The 18893-nt window shown below is 37.4% G+C and overlaps 6 protein-coding genes across 6 annotated transcripts; 3 read left to right on the top strand and 3 right to left on the bottom strand.

Annotated features, from left to right (window-relative positions):
• Positions 1-334: 334 nt before the first annotated feature.
• Positions 335-1406, top strand: BATDEDRAFT_8329 (uncharacterized protein; the record flags this gene model as incomplete). Its single annotated transcript, XM_006674927.1, has 5 exons — positions 335-391; positions 464-543; positions 644-699; positions 854-1057; positions 1177-1406. The coding sequence occupies 5 exons, from the start codon at positions 335-337 to the stop codon at positions 1404-1406; spliced, it is 627 nt and encodes a 208-aa protein (XP_006674990.1).
• Positions 1407-2230: 824 nt separating this feature from the next.
• BATDEDRAFT_86022 (tRNA adenylyltransferase) lies at positions 2231-4642 on the bottom strand (the record flags this gene model as incomplete). The annotated part of the gene is made up of 8 exons (XM_006676091.1): positions 2231-2526; positions 2645-2776; positions 2846-2960; positions 3043-3217; positions 3310-3512; positions 3637-3903; positions 4010-4258; positions 4445-4642. 8 exons carry the CDS (start codon positions 4640-4642, stop codon positions 2231-2233), a joined length of 1635 nt encoding a protein of 544 aa, XP_006676154.1.
• A 1672-nt stretch (positions 4643-6314) lies between these two features.
• BATDEDRAFT_22437 (uncharacterized protein) lies at positions 6315-14494 on the bottom strand (the record flags this gene model as incomplete). Its single annotated transcript, XM_006675505.1, has 21 exons — positions 6315-6916; positions 7072-7504; positions 7676-9510; positions 9656-9719; positions 9817-10168; positions 10268-10394; positions 10466-10572; positions 10702-10849; positions 10954-11127; positions 11222-11291; positions 11380-11654; positions 11751-11849; positions 11948-12126; positions 12209-12334; positions 12432-12594; positions 12674-12797; positions 12869-13001; positions 13077-13105; positions 13186-13243; positions 13342-13400; positions 13475-14494. The coding sequence occupies 21 exons, from the start codon at positions 14492-14494 to the stop codon at positions 6315-6317; spliced, it is 6177 nt and encodes a 2058-aa protein (XP_006675568.1).
• A 912-nt stretch (positions 14495-15406) lies between these two features.
• On the top strand, positions 15407-16363 carry BATDEDRAFT_2945 (uncharacterized protein; the record flags this gene model as incomplete). The annotated part of the gene is made up of 1 exon (XM_006674831.2): positions 15407-16363. A coding segment is annotated over one exon (957 nt), but the record flags the coding sequence as incomplete, so codon positions are not given.
• Positions 16364-16789: 426 nt separating this feature from the next.
• BATDEDRAFT_85258 (uncharacterized protein) lies at positions 16790-17855 on the top strand (the record flags this gene model as incomplete). Its single annotated transcript, XM_006676367.1, has 3 exons — positions 16790-17117; positions 17311-17672; positions 17769-17855. 3 exons carry the CDS (start codon positions 16790-16792, stop codon positions 17853-17855), a joined length of 777 nt encoding a protein of 258 aa, XP_006676430.1.
• A 623-nt stretch (positions 17856-18478) lies between these two features.
• BATDEDRAFT_86020 (uncharacterized protein) lies at positions 18479-18784 on the bottom strand (the record flags this gene model as incomplete). The annotated part of the gene is made up of 1 exon (XM_006676090.1): positions 18479-18784. One exon carries the CDS (start codon positions 18782-18784, stop codon positions 18479-18481), a length of 306 nt encoding a protein of 101 aa, XP_006676153.1.
• Positions 18785-18893: the final 109 nt, after the last annotated feature.

Raw genomic sequence — 18893 nt, 5'->3', positions numbered from 1 at the left:
TTCTGTTAAGAGAATATTGAATCATTTCATTCGGTAGTGTATTTTATACAAATAGATTCAATGAGTTACATACTGGATGGTTGATCAATAACATGCAACTATTGGTGACAGGATCCAAGCCAATCAGACTGCCGTGCACATCAATTACTTTTGTTCTTGAATTGAAAAATGGATTCATTCTGACAATAACATGCATTCCCAGCAGTTTTGCTAGATCGTTGATACCGTTTGTATTCATTTCGAGGTTGAAGTGATTTTCAAGAATAAAATTATATTTTCAATTCTTTGTCAAGATTCCAATTATTGGCTCTAAACTGGTTCATATTTAATCTTCATGGCAGACAGACGGGCTACAAACAAGTACTATCCTCCTGACTGGGACCCCAGCAAGGTATTTATATGATTTTGCTCTATTTTCTGATGCATATCTAGCATTAACATTGTTTTTTGATGGTTATATAAGGGATCCATCAATACTTTTGTAGGCCAGCATCCACTCAGAGATAGAGCTAGAAAGCTTGATCAAGGAATCCTTATTATTCGGTTGGTTTTTAGCATTTTAAAGACATTGGTTATATACTGCAGCATGTTTAGAACATCAACTTATCCAGCCACTTCATTCTACTGAATCAATCACATTTAGATTTGAACTGCCATTTAATATCTGGTGTCTGCATTGCAACAATCATGTTGGAATGGGTATGTCAGATGTTTTAGTTGATGGATTTATGCACTGGTTTGAGACCTCCGATTCTAGACATATCATGCTGTTCAAAATAAGCTTCACTGTTAAATCCGAATCGCTAGATATTCTTTTCTACTATAATCTTATTCATAACCCATATGTCTGTAGGTGTACGATACAATGCAGAAAAGAAAAAGGTTGGCATGTACTACTCCACACCCATTTTTTCGTTTCGAATGAAATGCCATTTATGCAGCGGACGGATCGAAATTCACACAGATCCTGAAAACACAGAATACAAGATCATCAGTGGTGCACGGCGAAGAGAAGAATCATATGATCCTGAAGATATTGGACTAATTACATTGCAAGGTATTTCATGGTGCTGATTTGAAATATTTTAATTCATTATCATGTACTGTTCAGTTTACAACTGGATCTACGCATCTAGACTAATGTAGTTTTTGGTATCACATTCATCGATTGACCAGATAAAGAAACAACTGAGAAGATTGTCAATGATTCATTCTACAAATTGGAACATGGAGTAATTGATAAAGATAAGGCAGTGGCGGTTGCGCCGCGTATAGTATCGCTTCAAGATTTGAGTGATCAACACTGGAAGGATCCATACACTGCTTCTCAGAAAGTGCGCAAACGATTCCGAGTAAGTCTTGCCATTGATTTTCTGGATATTTTAGATACCTGGCAATGCATTTAACCTGCTATGTACGCTACATTCTGGTAATCTTTAAAATAGGCAGAAAAAAAAGTACGAGTAGCAGATGCATTGGATTCTCGAAATATACAATTAAAACACGGATTCAAATTCAATATACTTCCGCCATCAAACAATGATACGATCGCTGCTCAGGACGTAAATTGGTCGTGTATGTCATGCATTTATTGTTTCCTGTAGTACTTGTTGTAGTGTAAAATGGTGTGTTCATTTCTCATCCATTTACTTTTATTGTGTTTGTATTATATTGGAGTAGCTCAAAATATTGAGACACATGAACAGAAACAATCACGCATATCCTCGTCATCTGTTTTTATAAAAAAGTCAACCAAACATGAACCCACGCAACAGCAATACAAGAAGCTTCAAAATTCCAGCGCAGATCTTATTCGTGCTGCTATCTTCAAAGATTACAAGCATAGTGCATTTTCAATATCATCGACGGATGCTACAACAAGCTACGGTTCTAAAACGCACACAGACTCAAAACCGATTGTGGCTTGTAAAATCAAAGATACTACTAGTCAAATTTTGGATAAATCAACTATGTTGGCTCTAGTATCGTATGATTCAAGTGATAGCGAAAATGCATCCGACTGTCCGGTGTAATTTATAAATCATACTTATTTCGCCGACTTGTTATTTTTTAGACAATATATTTTGATTTGTTATCGACTCTGTATATAGTAATGTTGAGACATGTACTTGATCATTTGGCAAATTCAGCACTCAAGGCTATCTAGTCAATATTTGCACAATCAGTGAATCTAAATAAATGACAAGTTTATTTTTATTTTGCAAATGCTTTACTCGACAGATTTAGACGGTTTTGAAGAATTGGCAGCAGCGTTTGTATGATGGCCAAATCGTGCCTTGACAAATTCAACGCATTGCTCTTTGGTCGAATTTACATGAGAAAGCTGCCATTCCATGACATGGTAGAGATATCTTCCAATCTGTGGACCTAGCTTAACCCCCAAAATTGTTGCAATTTCTTTACCATCAAGCAATGGCCTTGTATTGTATGTATCATAAACTTGATGGCTCATAATTGATGTAAGTAATTTGGAATAGACTGCAATTGCATGAACAACTTTTTCATCTATAAATGATTCATTCAAAAATCAAATGAATTGAAATAGCATCAGATTAAATGAGTGCATGGTTTGATTGGTAAAATAATGGTGTTCAAAAACTAATTTAGAGAGTCATTAAATTACCATTCAAGGAAAACTGGGACGGGTCCGCAAGTTCAAATGCAATCTCTGTCAACTGATGCACCAGTGCCATGAGCACAGCAAGATCCCACTTTTCACCTAGTGGACGAGCACCAAGTTCGCGAACAAACATTCCTAAAATCAAACATTTGAATTTGCTCAATTACCAGCACTAAAGGTATGTAAATCAAATCAACTCCTTACCCAATGTAGTTCGATCAGTGTTTCCGTCATTATAAAAGTTTTGATTCGCTAAATCACGAATATGCAAGGAGCTATCCAATAGTGCATGGGCAGTATCTCCATCGTGTTTGCTCAACTACAACAGTTACAAAACCAATCAGCCTAAACATCTCAATAATTGAATATTCACAAAGTATATTTTTAGTCATTATATTTACTCTAATGGATGTGCCAACAACGTGCCTAACTACAGAAATATACTTGTTTTTTAGTCTAAATGTCAATCCTTGATAAGGCAGCACCGTTGCTGCCAAATGTAGGTTTCGAGAGTCTTGAAGAGAAAGGGGAATCTGAGATATTCCCATTTCAGCAAGAATCCCTTTCTGAATCATACTAAAAATGTATATTTCAGCATGCCATTAAAAATTTCAAATCCCAACAAAAACTTTATATTAATAGTCTAAGCATTAAACACATCAACTTACAGTTTTAAAATGTAGTTTGCTACATAAGCATACTTTTCATGCACAACAGTTTCCTGACAGATATTTGGAGGAGCTAAAAACACCAAAGGATAGAATTCAATATCCTGCAATATCTTGATGGCTCGCACAGGATCTGGTCCTTCAAGCATCTTGTTCAATTCTACACCAATGCGTTCACGAGAGATTTTTTTAATAAATGCGGTCTGATGATTGAAATATTTTGAAAATAACCATGATTAATAAGCATTAGAATGGACCAGATAATGCATGCCTGTGCATCTAGAATCTAGCAGTATGATAAATGCCTGCGCACACAGAAATAATTACCTTGATTAAATCATCAGAAGCTGCTTTTAAAATATTGGAAACAATCTCATATCCAAATCGAGTAGCAAACCGAATGACTCTCAAAACACGAAGCGGATCATCTACAAATGTGGATAGTGGCTCCAAAGGTGTACGAATAAGTCCTGCACTCAGATCATCAAGTCCATGTCCTGTCATATCTTCTACCTCCCGAGTATTTAGATTGTAAAACAAGGTATTGATTGTAATATCTCTACGGAGCGCATCTTGCAATGGAGTGCCAAATTCCTATTTAAATGGCAATATAGAATTAAAGGTGTGGATAAATATTGGGTCAAAGATTTGAAGCCACAAACATAGCATTCATTTCAATGTACACCCGTGAAAGACCTACTACTATTGGGTTTCGAGAGTTCTCATCATATATCTCGGTACGTAAATGAACAAAATCGAGATCACGTCCCAACACCCGCACAGTGGCAGTTTCCAAATGCTTGGATCGATCTGGATTAACTTGTATTGTATATATGGTTCCTAGAGACATACTTTTAGACAGCATGTATTCTTTAAGATGACGTGCAAATGGTTCACCCTTCATGGTGTCGATAGCAATATCAATATCATCCGAGGTTCTCCCAAGTAGCTATGTTCAAAAGATTGCAATTCAGTCTAGATTTAAAATAATGGCAACTGGTTGATACCAAACAACAAGGTTTCAAAAATAAATTGGAATAGCAATGACTGGGGTGGTAAACCATGCACACTACACAAGAGCACCAGCACTAATTCAATCAAGACGATCATTCCAAGGAGCGCAGTTATCCATTACCTTGTCTCTCACCCAACCACCAGCAACACGAAGAACCAAAGGAGGCTGATCAGGGTTATTTGCATGAATATGAGTAGCTGTCTCTGACAACAACTGAAGAATTTGAGATTCTGTTTCTGTGAGCAAAAGTGTTGCAGGACGAGGTATCGTATGAGTATTTTTTTGAAGCTGCAGTGAGGTCGCAAAGGGAGAAATCATGGTGGTTTTGTGTGTCAGTGTGTGTAATCGGTTGCTAATGTTAAGAGAACAGTATGATGATCTTTGGAAAATAGGTGGTGAAAATACTGCAGATACAGTGGGTCGAGTTGCTGCAAATCCACTCCGCCAACTTTGCATTCAAGTTTTGCTGGTTTGATTTTGGACCAAATTTGAATCAACTCAAATTATTATCACGTGATATAGTATCACCACGTGATTAGAACTGGCTTGAATCTGAAGGCTTTATACCTAAGCAGGACTCCTTGTCGACCGTTTCCTAGAATTCAAGCCCATACACGCAAACACTCGGTAACTACTCTTGCATCGACAAGCCATCGTTGATATAATGTATCTTTAAACCAGCTATAGACGGGCATCCGAGTTTCAGTTTTGAAATGAGCAAACTCGCTACAAGCCAGAAAATAATTACAATCAACCAGATAATGTGTTCTAGCCGTAATTATTGATATCTAAGTCTCGACAGTCCAATTATACGGGTCGTTACACAAGATTGCAAGCCAGCACGATGCCAAAATACAGGATCTGCACATTCAGACTTTGCTCACATCCACACCAGCTGCAACCAACTATTGTATTGAACCACCCTAACAAAGAGCCACTGTATAGTTTCTAGTTACATCATGAACCACCCCTCCCATTGCACCCATACATGCTCTTTTTGGGATGACTCCTGCTGCACTGGCCATGATAGTATATCAGCAACTGATGACAGATTTTGCTCCTCACAGTCAGCTAATACGGCCAATGACAACAATGCTGGCATTCAATTGTTGCATTCGCTGCGAGAATACGAGCATGGGTTGATGCCAAACTCCCTTTCTTTGTTAGATACTACAGACATCACAAGCCATGGTCAATTGAATACAGACCCCAGTCTGCATATTCCCAACGTTATCACTGATTCGACTGAAAGCATCTCGACATATACTTTCTCGCCAAGCCCACATCAATCTGCAGCCAACCACCCATACACTTTGCAACTGTGTCTTTTAGAAGGTGTATGGTGCAAAATACAGCTTGTATCGAATGGCTTCAAGGTAAGCCCGCCTATCAATTCATGCAACTCGACTCGGTTTGCATATATCTAGATATGCTTCGAGGTTTGATTTTCGCATTGGCAATATTCTAGTGTGCAGTTGTGCTTCCAAACGGCCTGTCTACATTCAACCCTATGGTCGATTGTTTCTAGCTTATTCCAACCCACCTTCATTAATCTAAACAAGGATGCTTTATTTCTAAACCAGATAATAGTATCAATCCTCTAAATTGCAAGGAAATACAACCCTGCTTTTTATGTTTTGGTATTTTGATCTTTTTCACTAACCATTTCCTGACTAACATTATTACTACTCTTATACATCACTATTTTCTGCGCCGCTATAAATAAATTACGGTAGCTATTGTCCGCAAGCGCCTGTCCAGGAGTATTACCCGTGATCAAATCAAACCCCTATATTCAAACTCCAACTTTGTTGGAAAGGATCGATACCCCTGATCAGAAAGCCCTTGACCACATCCAAACTCACATGTTCACGACGTTCGAGTCGATGGATTCACTGCTAAACACAATTAGTCCTCTCTACCGAGACAACCTTCATGCTCGTCTATATAATCGTTTACAATCTTATTCCGAAAATAAAGATAATGTATTTTAATGATGGCAATGTGTGCAGATCGACTCATTTTTTGATTGATCAGCAGAATCCTGTAAACCCCCGTCAAGTCCATGGTTTTCATGGGTTACTGACAGATCATAAATGAAATATTTTTTTTCCGAGGGAATTGCCAATCGACTTGTATTGCCTTGAAAGTCGGTATTTGTTCTGCTCATCAAACTTTGAGTCTCCTCGAGTAGCTCGGCTTGTAAAAACGAGCCATCACTTCTACTAGTGTTTCTGGTCCTTATACATGGAGTTGCTCCACGAATATAATCTAGCTCCGATATGGTCGTCTCCTCGTTGATCCCTGTCAATTTAAAGAGAATATCGTCTTCATCCACTCTGTGATGCTGCGAATGCGAGAAAGTTTGTGTTGATGGTAGTCTGAGTGACCCTTGAGATGTTGGTTTCTTTCTTTCTTGTCTTGATACACTACATAGTTGGCCAGAGTCAGAGAACTCGTTTGATCTTTCACTAGCACTAAAGGGATTTAAGCGGACACGCTCCATTGGCATCGATTTGTGTGGCAATATATGCATTGCCAAGGAGCTATGCATATATTTTGCAGCATCTGAAAAGATGGGTGGAAAGGCCACTACATTCAAATCAATCATAAATGCAACCACATTTTAAATCAAGTTAGTTTTACCACAATATATCAGATCCTCCAACTTCATCCCAAGTTCATTCCCACTCATATCTATACTCCATCGAGTTGGACACTTGTAATGAGCAACATGATAAACTTACTCATTCGGACATCTAGCGTTTCACGCGATTCATGACAATGGCTCTGGTGAGTATGCCCAACGCCTCCAGTTCGCATGTCTGACAATTTCATTCTAGATCTAGGCTGTACCGGTTTATCACTGTCTTTATTTGCTCGTTTTAGTTCAGCAATACGCTCTACACGTGCTTTGTCTCTGGCTAGCTTTTCCGCAGCCTTTTGCGCCTTGAGAATCAAAAGCTTATCTCTTGCCTCTGCCTCCAAACGAGCGTGTTCTACTTCGAGAGCTGCACGAAACTCCAGTTCTTTTTTAGCAGCCTCTTCGTTTTCTAATTTTGTTTCTGCAAGAACCATGACGTAGTTGATTGCATCAATAAAGTTTGTTGTGAGTGGGTCTTGTAGAGTTTGAATAGGATTGCAATGGCTCTGTGTAATGTCGAGTTTAGAGACTGGAGTCTATATAAGCAGTATTGTGTTTTATATATAGAACATTCAAGTATAGTCAATGCAGTGAGTAAAAACAGTCACAATGGTGGCTACACCAACATGCCTACAGCAGTTGACTTGAAAACATCAAAGTTGCAATGATAAAATATTCCATTATTAGTATATATCAAATATACATACCACTGGGTAAAACATCAAATCCAGACTAGTTGGAAATTGTCTGAAACGCATCTGGGTCACTTTGTTTTCCAATTGAGCTGCTTTGGCTTTATAATCCACAAGTGCACTCGTGTCATCTACTTGTTTTAGAGCCGGTTCTTTGTTGGACACATCAGCCGATGATGCAAACAATGGCGATGCTATCTTATTGCTGCTTGAATCTAATCCTCTAGTAGTTTGAGAATGGCTATAAATATCTGGTGTTTCAGCTGTATTCGTGTTGAGCTGATTTACACTTTTTAGACTTTTGCGGTGTGTAGCAAGATTGGCTTTGGCGTTTTGCTCATCAAAAAGCATGGCACTCTTTTTTCGTTGAAATCCATCTTTTAGTAAACTTGTGTTTAAAGCAGTATCTTTGTCAGATGTCATTGTTTGCTTTCGACTCGATTTGATCGCACTTGTGGCATCTGTAGACAACGGTGTTTTGCTTTTGATCTTTTTTCCATCAGCACTATTCGTCCTTGCATTAGTGCCTGTCAAGGCAGTTGTGTTTAATCCATTTCGCTTGGCACTTCTTCTTCCACTAGGAATAGTCGTTGTAGGTTTGACTTGTTCTATTGCAAGTGGCGATTCAGATGGAGACTGTGGAGGTTTTTTCTTGGATTTCTGCCTCACCACTCGTTCTTCCAATCTTTTTTTTTCCTCCAGCCCATATATTGACAATGCCTGTAGTTTTTTAGACATTTCAATACTTGGAGTAGACTTGACAAGGAAATGCTTGAGGTTTTCGCGTAGAAACTCGACAATCATTGTCCGGACATCACACGCACCAGCAGGGTTTTGTTGACTGGCAGATGATTCTAGCGTGCATTCAGTATCGCTTGCCTGTTCAAATATTCTTGTTAAATTTTCCATGAGTGGTGGCTCTTCAATACACATGACACCCATTCCGCGAAGAAGTTGGATTGCCTTGAATCTTAATGCATCATACATACAGGTGGTATACATAAGCAAAGTTGGGATCAGTTCAGGATTGTTTGGATTTAGCTCCACAATATAATCTAGGATTTTTGTACGAAGCAGTATTTCGCTTGATAATAGTGATCCCATTGCGTGCAATTGCAAATGGCGACAGTAATGACGCTCCATTAAAGTAGTATCTCTGAACCCATAGTTTTGATTGATCCACGAGATAAACTGCAAGATTTCTTTTCGAATCTCTCCTAAATTTTTTTCAAATATATTCAAGAGAATGGGAATCAGAGCATCGCTTGTAGAATCGACCTTGACCTTGCGCATACGATCTCCTTTACTATTGGTGATAATAGTGTGTATATCATATTCAAGTCCGCTTTGAGCTGCATAAAATATTTGATCGTCAGGAAACCAGTCATATTCCATCATTTTTTCAATGATGGGTGACAGTTTGATTTCTAGAGTTTGCTGAACAATCTCAGCTGCACCAGCCAACATTCGCCGTTGAATTCGCATGTTTATAATATTATCGTCGTCATCATTTTCGTCATCGCCCATATCTAGAGCCTGCTCATCCTCTGAAACAACTTCTGAAGTACTTTCGTCGCGTTTCATTTGCATCATCAAATCCTTTAGCCTGGTTTTGTACTGTTCACTGCGCATCCGTTTTTCATCATCGTCAGGTTCAACTAGTCCTAGGGTTTCTCGTTTATAACTATGCACTGCATCTGTTGTCAATGGCTGTTTTCCGTGTATAGTCAGCCATGAGTTGACTTGTTCGATGATACCAGAGTTTGGAATGGATCCATCAGGTGCAATTGTAATCTCATATTTGTGCTTTTTTTCAGTATCGGCCAAGACCTCAGAATTTTGCTGAAATGCTGTATTCAATACAAATGAGCAAGAATCTACTTGATTCGTAGCTGACAAGTAGAAATTGAATTGGTTAATGAAAAAGTTGGTTTAGTGCTATTAAAATTGGACAATCTTTTATATTAGCATCCATCTCAAACTAGTAAATTGTACCTATATCTACTTGCTCGATATTTTGCGATTTCGATTTGATAAGATTTGTATTGATGATTTGACTCTAAATATTGCATTAGTTTGAAATGCATTCAGGGTTAGTTGGTAAATAATGGTGCAATCAAACAAAACTATAGCAGTTGACAGTAAAATTTAAATACTTTGACTAGATTTTTGCTTTGAATTGCCTTTGCGCTAGGAGATTGAGCTCTAGATTCAACGCAGCGTACGAGATCTGTCTCATATTCGTTTGTATTATTGCTTTCCTCCAAGTAGCTATCAATGTAGTCTTTATATTCCAAATCTCTCTCTTGCAGGTTTGTCATTTTGGCATGATATTCTTGCCCAAGTTTGTTCAACATATCGCTAACGTATCGAGGCTGCGCTTTTTTGAGCGAATAAGAGGCATGAAGATCTATATCTGCCCATTCATTCTCTACAGAGTCAAAATCAAAAAGATTGATTTGAGAAAATACACTCCATGGGTTGGATTTATCAACTCTTAGCAATCGCCTAATCAATCGATCATCAAAAACAGTTATTTTAAAATTTGAATCATTGAAAATTATAAACTACTGTGGTCAGCCACAAACCATCAAAATAATGGGGTACCTTTTTCGAATCAATTGGGGGGCTCTAGTTAACGGAATCAATCCGTCGTCAAATGGGAGGGGTTGCTCAGCTTTGGTGTCGCTCGTATGGGTTGTTTTGGAAATGCCGACAAGATTTGGTGGTAGATCTGCGTGATATATAATATACCAAGTAGTTATAAAATAATTCAACATGAAACTAATTTTGACTTTAACTTACAAGAAGAATGCCGGATAATATCAATACGATTATGAATAGCAATCAGCAAATCTCCTCGTGGATTTGCCACACACAATCCATCTGGCTGTTCTTGAAATTGAATCTCGCTTTGTAATAAGCATCAATTATCGAATAAAGCATTAGTAACGAGGCTAGTTATTATGATTCACAGTCATTTTAAGATAAATGCCATGACTTTTGAAATCAATGGTATTTAGTATAGTTTAGTGGCTTACCGAATAAGAATGTTTTTCTTATTCCACAAACGCATGGATGCGTCTTTTCCCATTGTAATAAAGAATTCTGATTTTGGCAAGCTACAAATCGAAATAACTTCGTCAGTATGATCCTCTGTTTTCGGGTGGCCGTCAATAATACTCCATTCTAAAATCAAAATCAGGATTAGTATCATAGTTTGGCTATGCAATTCCACAAGCCAGTAGCCGATTAAATCCCATCAGCTCTACATTATTACAAATCAATTTTACCATGTTTATCTAGATTAAATTCAAACATGTGCAACGTGGCATCTTCTGAAGCAACACAAATGGTGTTTTCCATCACACACATCAACAATGGATTGAAGTTTGTTGGAATCGTCAACTCAATTTGAATAAAACTTTCATGCGTTGGACATACTCGACATACTCTAATGACTTCATCTGATTGAATCAATTATACAAGTCAGTGTTTCGTGTTTGAGAATACTTGCATCTTTTAAACCCCAACTTTTCATACGTAAGCTTGTATATTCACCTTTTCCTAAACTAAACAAAAGGCTTCTTGTCGAGTCACAGATAATCTGCTGGATGGGTCCAAGATGAATCTACAAAATTTTAGATATGTATCATCTATGGATAATTAGTATATAAACTACTCCAATCCCATTGCCAATCAGTTTGCAATTCATCCACCTGAAACCGGTTTATGATTGATCCACCTCTGCCAAAAACAATCAGGTGCCCATTAGCTGTTGCGCCAAACAAGAACCCAAACCGATCTGGCAAAGCTACTTTTTGATCTGAGCATCTGAGTAAAAGTTTCAACGATCGACTTTGTTCACCAGTGCGCTCAAGCAGAGTACATGGCGATATACTTTTTGACTGTTGGGTCGTTATATCATCTTGTGTAAAATTTGCATTGGTACCGAATCCTTCAAATACTACTAGCTTTGTACAATGCTCCATAGCTTTTTGTCGAAAATGGTAAGTTGTAAGACTAAACTATTCTACATTCAAGATCGTGAAGTTATAGAATGTATACGGATATTCAAATACTGATTTACCTGTTTCTGCTTGTCTCCAGATATCTACCACAGTGCATGGATTGTGGTCGGTGCGAAAAGTCCAGATTTCTCCATTATTGAGCATAACATAAAGTCGATCTGTTTAAGCAGTAAATTCAATTCTTAGGTCTGAGTTGATCTGTGGCCTTTATAATATGATTGCATTGTGTATTTCTAAAACCAAATGATCAGCGTACCTAAAGCAGGAAAATAAGAAATATCTCGAACGGCATCAGTCTCTAGCAAAGGTAGCGTGGCAGTTATTGCTCTTCCATTTGCTGGACTTGATAGTCGAATTACACCATCGCTTGTCCGAATCACAATTCTGGTAGGTGTATTCAAACCTTTATACGCAACCAGACTTGTTGTAGATGAACTGGTTACAACAAGCAGCCATTTTAATCAATATTGCATGCCAGCATTTAAAAATGTAAAATGATTCAAAATCAGGGAAATACCTTAGCGTTGCTAAATTCAAGTTGATTTGGTTTGTAGCCCAAATTTCTACGGTATTTCGTGTATAAATAAAAAGCTGACTGTCGTTGATCAATTGCATCCCACGTGGTAACTCATGAATACGGAAGCTATTGGTATTGACTTGTTAGTTTTGATTGGAGCTTTGAAGCAATGCACAGTTGACACAACTATTTAGTTGACCGTGTAGTAAACACTTGAATTTACCTAAATATTTCACGAAATGATTTTAAATTGTACATTCGAATACAATAATCCAGTCCACATGACAAAATCAATGGTCCGTAGGGGTAAATTGCAATTGCAGTCACTCGTTTTGTATGTGAAACAAATTCGTGCACCACTGCTCGGACAATATTGATGACTTTGACTGAGATGTATAAATTTAGTCAATGCATATTACAACAGTTGTATATTGGACAATAGTAATGCACTATCTGCATGCTTACTTGTTCCATCTATATTCCCTACAAGCGTGTACTGGTATGCGTCGTGATTTATAATGCATGAAATTTTGCGTGATGTAACATTTTCAATGTACTCAAGCCGCTCGCCAGTAAAATAGTCGAATAGCTAATGTATTGAATAGTAAATTTGTAAAATAAACTGATTTTTTAAATTGTCAAAAGAATCCTCATTCTTACCATTAAATGAACATCAATAACTGCCCAAATCTGCTTGTTTTTTTCATCAATATAAAAATTTTCAATCCAGTCATTTTTCTCGAGACCTGTTTTAATTGTGATTCTATGAGTGGCTTCCACCTGGATCTGTCCTCTAAAGTAATTGTATTAATAAATAACTAATCACAAAGTCAACAGTGTTTCAACTGTATTTTATGCATCTGCCTACTTTTGATGCACTCCATTTAGTGACCATATCTGTGAATAATATGTTATACCAGGATTAGTAAAATTGAAAACCTTTAATCACGTTTTAATTTGGATCAAAACAAACTGACCGTAATATGGTGTGTTCCCGCAACAATAAGCTCGTTAAATCGAGCAGAATAGTGTATACTAAAACATAATCAACCAAAAGTAAATATAAATGTGCGGTTAAACTCAAATCTATCGACAAAAGTATACAAGAAACTCGTTTGGTTACTTTGACATACACATAGATTGGATGCGATGCATTAACCCAGTTAGTTATATCCATTTTGGATGTGAAAAACTAGAAACGTATTTAAAAGGCAGAGTTTAATGCAAATCTAGTGTATAATCTCATAACTACACAAATGGAGTCACCTTTACTGTATGCTGATCATATACTCCTGCGTAAAAAGCATATTTTGGGATAAATATAATCTGGGAAAACTTGGCTTCCATTTGTACGCATTGGCGATGCTTTGATCCGCCATCTTTATCTAAATTCCAAATATTAACACAATGGTTACGATCGAGAGTGGCAATACTGGACGGTCTGAATGTAGTTGGAGCAGTAGGGATATCTCGAAACACATCATCTTCATCTTCTTGAATTCGAGTGATACGCTGTTGGTCCTCGACTATATCACTTTCCTTGATACTTTTAGTTTCATTATCTTTTTCAGCTTCGTGTCCAATACTGCCGTTAGCAAAATGTACAGGAACTCGTATATGATGAATAACTGAAAGAAATTGATGACGATGGCGAATAATGTGTTGAAACTTGAATCCCTGTCGAAGTAAAAAGGCATACGAGTGTTGTTCATGACCAGTCTGATAAAATGGATCAGGATCGCTCAGTTCAGCAAGATCGCCATTATTGTCATCAGACAAGTTGGCGATGGATTGTAGTTGTGGTTCGTTGTTTGCGCAAATATTATGGAGTTTATGCGAAAAACTAGGAGCATTTGCAGCTGTAGAGTCCAGTAGATCACGGCCAACTTTGCGCAAATTAAATGCTGACGGAGCTATACCGGCAAATGAAAATGCACGTAGCTTTTGCTTGGAAGATAATTGCTGAAATGGTATGATCTTGCTCTGAAGATAATGTGGAAGTAAGTTGGGAATGTTTAATTCAGACGTTGGAATAATATGTAATAACTTATTGACGGCATTGGCTAGATATGGGTGCGGCTTTATCATGCATAGTAATTGGATCTCTGATTGTAAATGGGAGTTGCTATTGTATGTGTTGTTTTTAGTATATATAGTAGCTGTGCTATTATTTAGATCTGTATCATCATTTTTCAGGCTGCTTCTTGGCCGTACAGGAAATGTATCTTTATGGCTGGGTATTTTAATATGAGAAGCCGTCAGCCGACTCGCGCCAACCTCGGCCATATAAGCGATTTAATAGTAAAGGAAACTACAATTATATTTATTAAAGAGGTAAATTTTTAAAATTTGTTTATAGTTTATTACCATTATTCAAAGCCGCTTTAAACTACATACTATTGGCAATTCCATACACGAGTTTTTTGTATTTTTTACAGCCGTATTCACGTAAAATGGAAAACTTGTATTTATCTTGTGGTGACTTGATTTGTATTGCAATATTTAAATATTGTTGCGTTTTCCTACTACAAACTGGCTTTAATCAACATTTTCAATTCAATAAACACACCATCCATCATATAATACAATCACACTATAGTTGTAAACCAAGGTTGTTCTCATTGGCATAACCATACATTGTACGATCATCAAATATCGAATATCAAGCTAGATGCATTGCATTGCAGTCCAGTCCAGATATTGGATCTTGATGTTTTCAAACTTATTTTTGTTGTATCCTAAACTGTCGGATATGTTTGCAATCTAGTTCAAAAAAGCAAACATTGCATGTTCCAGTAATACAACAATTGTTTATGCCAATCACCAATCAAAATATCAATAAACTAGCAGTTTAAAAAACAATATTGTCCAGTAAGTTGGCATCAATTATTTCACGAAACTGACAGTTTACTATGCACTTTGGCACGTTTATTCAGTGATCCATTTTACGCGAATATGGCTGTAAATCGCTTCTCAACCATTCACTACCATTTAACCTTGCTGGACAATTTGCTGGTAGAAGGAATGCATACTAAAAACCCCATGTTGGTGCTATGGCAATTGTATCTTGTCCTTATCATCTTTATAACACAGACAACAGGACGGCAGATAGTGGATAGGTTTCTTACCCAGCTACAAAGCGCACAGTTGCACACACTGGCTGCGTATTCTGCCAAAGAAAATCTCACCATCACAGGCTCAACTCTAGCACCATTCCTGATTCCCAGAGTATCTGGCACAGACAATAACAAGAAAGTACAGCAGTTTATTATCCAAACGTTCACTGATTTAGGTTGGCATATAGAGCAAGATAAATTCACTGATGATACTCCTTATGGCAAAAAAGAGTTCAACAACATCATCGTTACCAAAGACCCTTTGGCCCAAAGTAGGCTTGTACTGGCTGCTCACTTTGACTCCAAGTTCTTCAAGGATTTTGACTTCATTGGAGCTACCGATTCATCAGTCCCTTGCGCGATTCTAGTTGATATTGCCAAGACTACGAACCAACTGTTGCAGAATAAGATCCAATCAAACGATCGTTTCAGTACCCTTCAAATGATCTTTTTTGATGGAGAAGAGGCCTTGGTAGAATGGTCTGAAACAGATTCTATCTATGGAGCTCGACATCTAGCTCGCAAGTGGTCTGAAACGCATATCCTTGCTAAATCTGACCCCATCCAAGACATGCTGAATCAGTTTAGTAATGGAGGAAGCTACTATACAACTCCTATAAATCAAATCGATGCCATGATTCTCTTGGATTTGCTAGGCACTGCGGACATAACTATTCCCAATACCCACCCTGAAACAAGTTGGATCTGGGATCAGCTGGTCGATATTCAGAAAAGATTAGCTCAGGAAAAAATTCTATCACCAGATCTAATCAAACGAATCAATAATCCTCTCGATCAAGGATTTTTTTTACCTGGACTGTCATCATTTTTGACGCCTGAAAGTATCCAGGATGATCATGTTCCGTTTTATCGTCTTGGTGTTCCCATCGTGCATTGCATTCCTGTGCCATTTCCAAAGGTTTGGCATACGAAACATGATGATGCCAATGCAATTTCTGCCGAATCTGTTCATGATTTGGCTTTAATTTTCCGAACTTTGGTAGTGGAGTATTTTGGACTACATGTTCCTGATGTATAGATTCTATGATATCTATTTGCCTTTATATCGGGTCTTTTATTTTTATTAAATCCGAATCAATAACAATGACGTGAAGAAAATAAACCATATTTAATCACAATGCTATTTCAAAAACAAACCAAAATATGCAATTTTATTACGAGTGCATTTCTTACTAGACATTGCACTTCAAAAATTGCAAAGTTGACTTGCTATACATTATCTTTTTATCGATCCAATACTGTGCTATTGTAAGTTGTGCTGATATAATAAATCACCATACATTGTTTAAATTGAAGCATTTGCATCAAGTGTCAAAATATGTGACATACTCTACTCTATACTTTATCGAATTTTTATCACTGCAGTAGACTAATCGTTTGCAATCTATAAAACCTCGAATCCAGATTTATCGAATTCTAAAACTGCAATCGCGCAACATTCAAAATGAAGTTACAAGATGATACAGCGTGCATTGCGACACCTGGGTTTGCTGGGTTTGTTCCGTCAATGAAATATCAGTTTGGTCTTACATACGGCAATGCAACAAGACACATTCTGCACACTGACCCATCGCTCAAAAAAGGCTCTATTCAGCAAGATTATGCTCGACGCGTTCGGGCAGCAAAGGCAGGTACAGCCATATCATCACCACAAGATTCGCAACATATGCATGCTGCAGGTGAAGACACAGATACGCATATTTGGAAAGGACGTAATAAGTACGCTACAGGGGATGATCGGTTTTCGTTTCCACCTGTTCCTGGATATACAGGTATGCTTTATTTTTAATCTTTATTTTAGCTGTGGTCGTAATATGTTTTACCATTTTTGAATAAAGCAGCTATTACTGAGACACAGTGACACCACATTAATGTGATGTCAGACTATCTTATACCAAACAAGACAATCTACTTGATTCTACAAAATAATGCACTAACACTATTCAATACATTAAAATGATACAGGATATATTCCACGATCCCAAGAGTATTTTGGAAAGCCATATGTTGAGACAACAAATGCATCACTTGCCAATTTCCAACGGATGCTCAAATCTAAAAACCAGCTTCCACCTCGTATATTGAATATTAAAGCAGATCGGGAGCGAATGCAAAAAATACAATCATCTAAAATAGGTCCCATCAAAGAAACGCTAGGCACTTTAAAACCTCCCGCGTGGAACATGGGGATTTCCAACTCGAGTAGCTACCAAAACACTCATACCGAAGATATGAGTCCATACAGGCTTCCTGTGAATCATCCCCAAAAGACTTTTATTAGTGGGTACACTGGATTTGTTCCAAGGCTACAGAATCATTTTGGAAAGGTATGCCATGACTTGAATATTACGATAGTAACTATTGGTGTCGTTTTTTGCACAATGACTCGGATCAACTTGATCTAATTAAACTACAAACATTAGTCATATTCCCATAGTGTTCGCAGTGCCATTGATGAATTCACCTACCATCCAGAAAAAAAAAGTCCGTACGCTGCTCCAAACCAATAGAGGCTATAAAAAATAAGAATGCTGTCAAACCCAATTCTATTTCAAGTAAATACCTTGTTTAAGTGTTGGTATAACTGCACTTGAGTCTTTTACAGCCGTATTCGCGTAAAATGGATCACTGAATAAACGTGCCAAAGTGCATAGTAAACTGTCAGTTTCGTAGAATAATTGATGCCAACTTACTGGACAATATTGTTTTTTAAACTGCTAGTTTATTGATATTTTGATTGGTGATTGGCATAAACAATTGTTGTATTACTGAAACATGCAATGTTTGCTTTTTTGAACTAGATTGCAAACATATCCGACAGTTTAGGATACAACAAAAATAAGTTTGAAAACATCAAGATCCAATATCTGGACTGGACTGCAATGCAATGCATCTAGCTTGATATTTGATATTTGATGATCGTACAATGTATGGTTATGCCAATGAGAACAACCTTGGTTTACAACTATAGTGTGATTGTATTATATGATGGATGGTGTGTTTATTGAATTGAAAATGTTGATTAAAGCCAGTTTGTAGTAGAAAAACGCAACAATATTTAAATATTGCAATACAAATCAAGTCACCACAAGATAAATACAAGTTTTCCATTTTACGTGAATACGGCTGTAACTCATCGCTGACCATCTACACTCACAATATCAAACTTTTTGAATGCCTCTCGGCCTCTAGTGCTTACAGCTCCATTTGCACCGCCTGAATTATTTTCCAAATCGACACATAAGCATATAAACACCGTTTCGATTGCAATCGTAAAGGGCTCAATAATAACTGATGCCACCAGATAGGAAAGGATAAACAACAATATAAAAATGGGTGCAAGAGTTGATGTTGGAGTGTTTTTCTGTGTTACAGTGCATACTAGGACTACTCCAGATGATCCTGCTGCAAGTGTAATCAATACTTTTCCAAAAAACATGACGACTCCAGACACGCCGCTTACAACTTTAAGTCTGTGGTTTCAGCAATGTAGCATTTAGCACATTTTCGACAAGAGTTGACATTGATAATACACGTATAGAAAAATT

This window comes from Batrachochytrium dendrobatidis (assembly GCF_000203795.2).
Source record: "Batrachochytrium dendrobatidis JAM81 unplaced genomic scaffold BATDEscaffold_1, whole genome shotgun sequence".
NCBI lineage: Eukaryota > Fungi > Chytridiomycota > Chytridiomycetes > Rhizophydiales > Batrachochytrium > Batrachochytrium dendrobatidis.
Note: the sequence above shows the minus strand (reverse complement) of the source record. Positions and strands in the feature narration are given on the sequence as shown.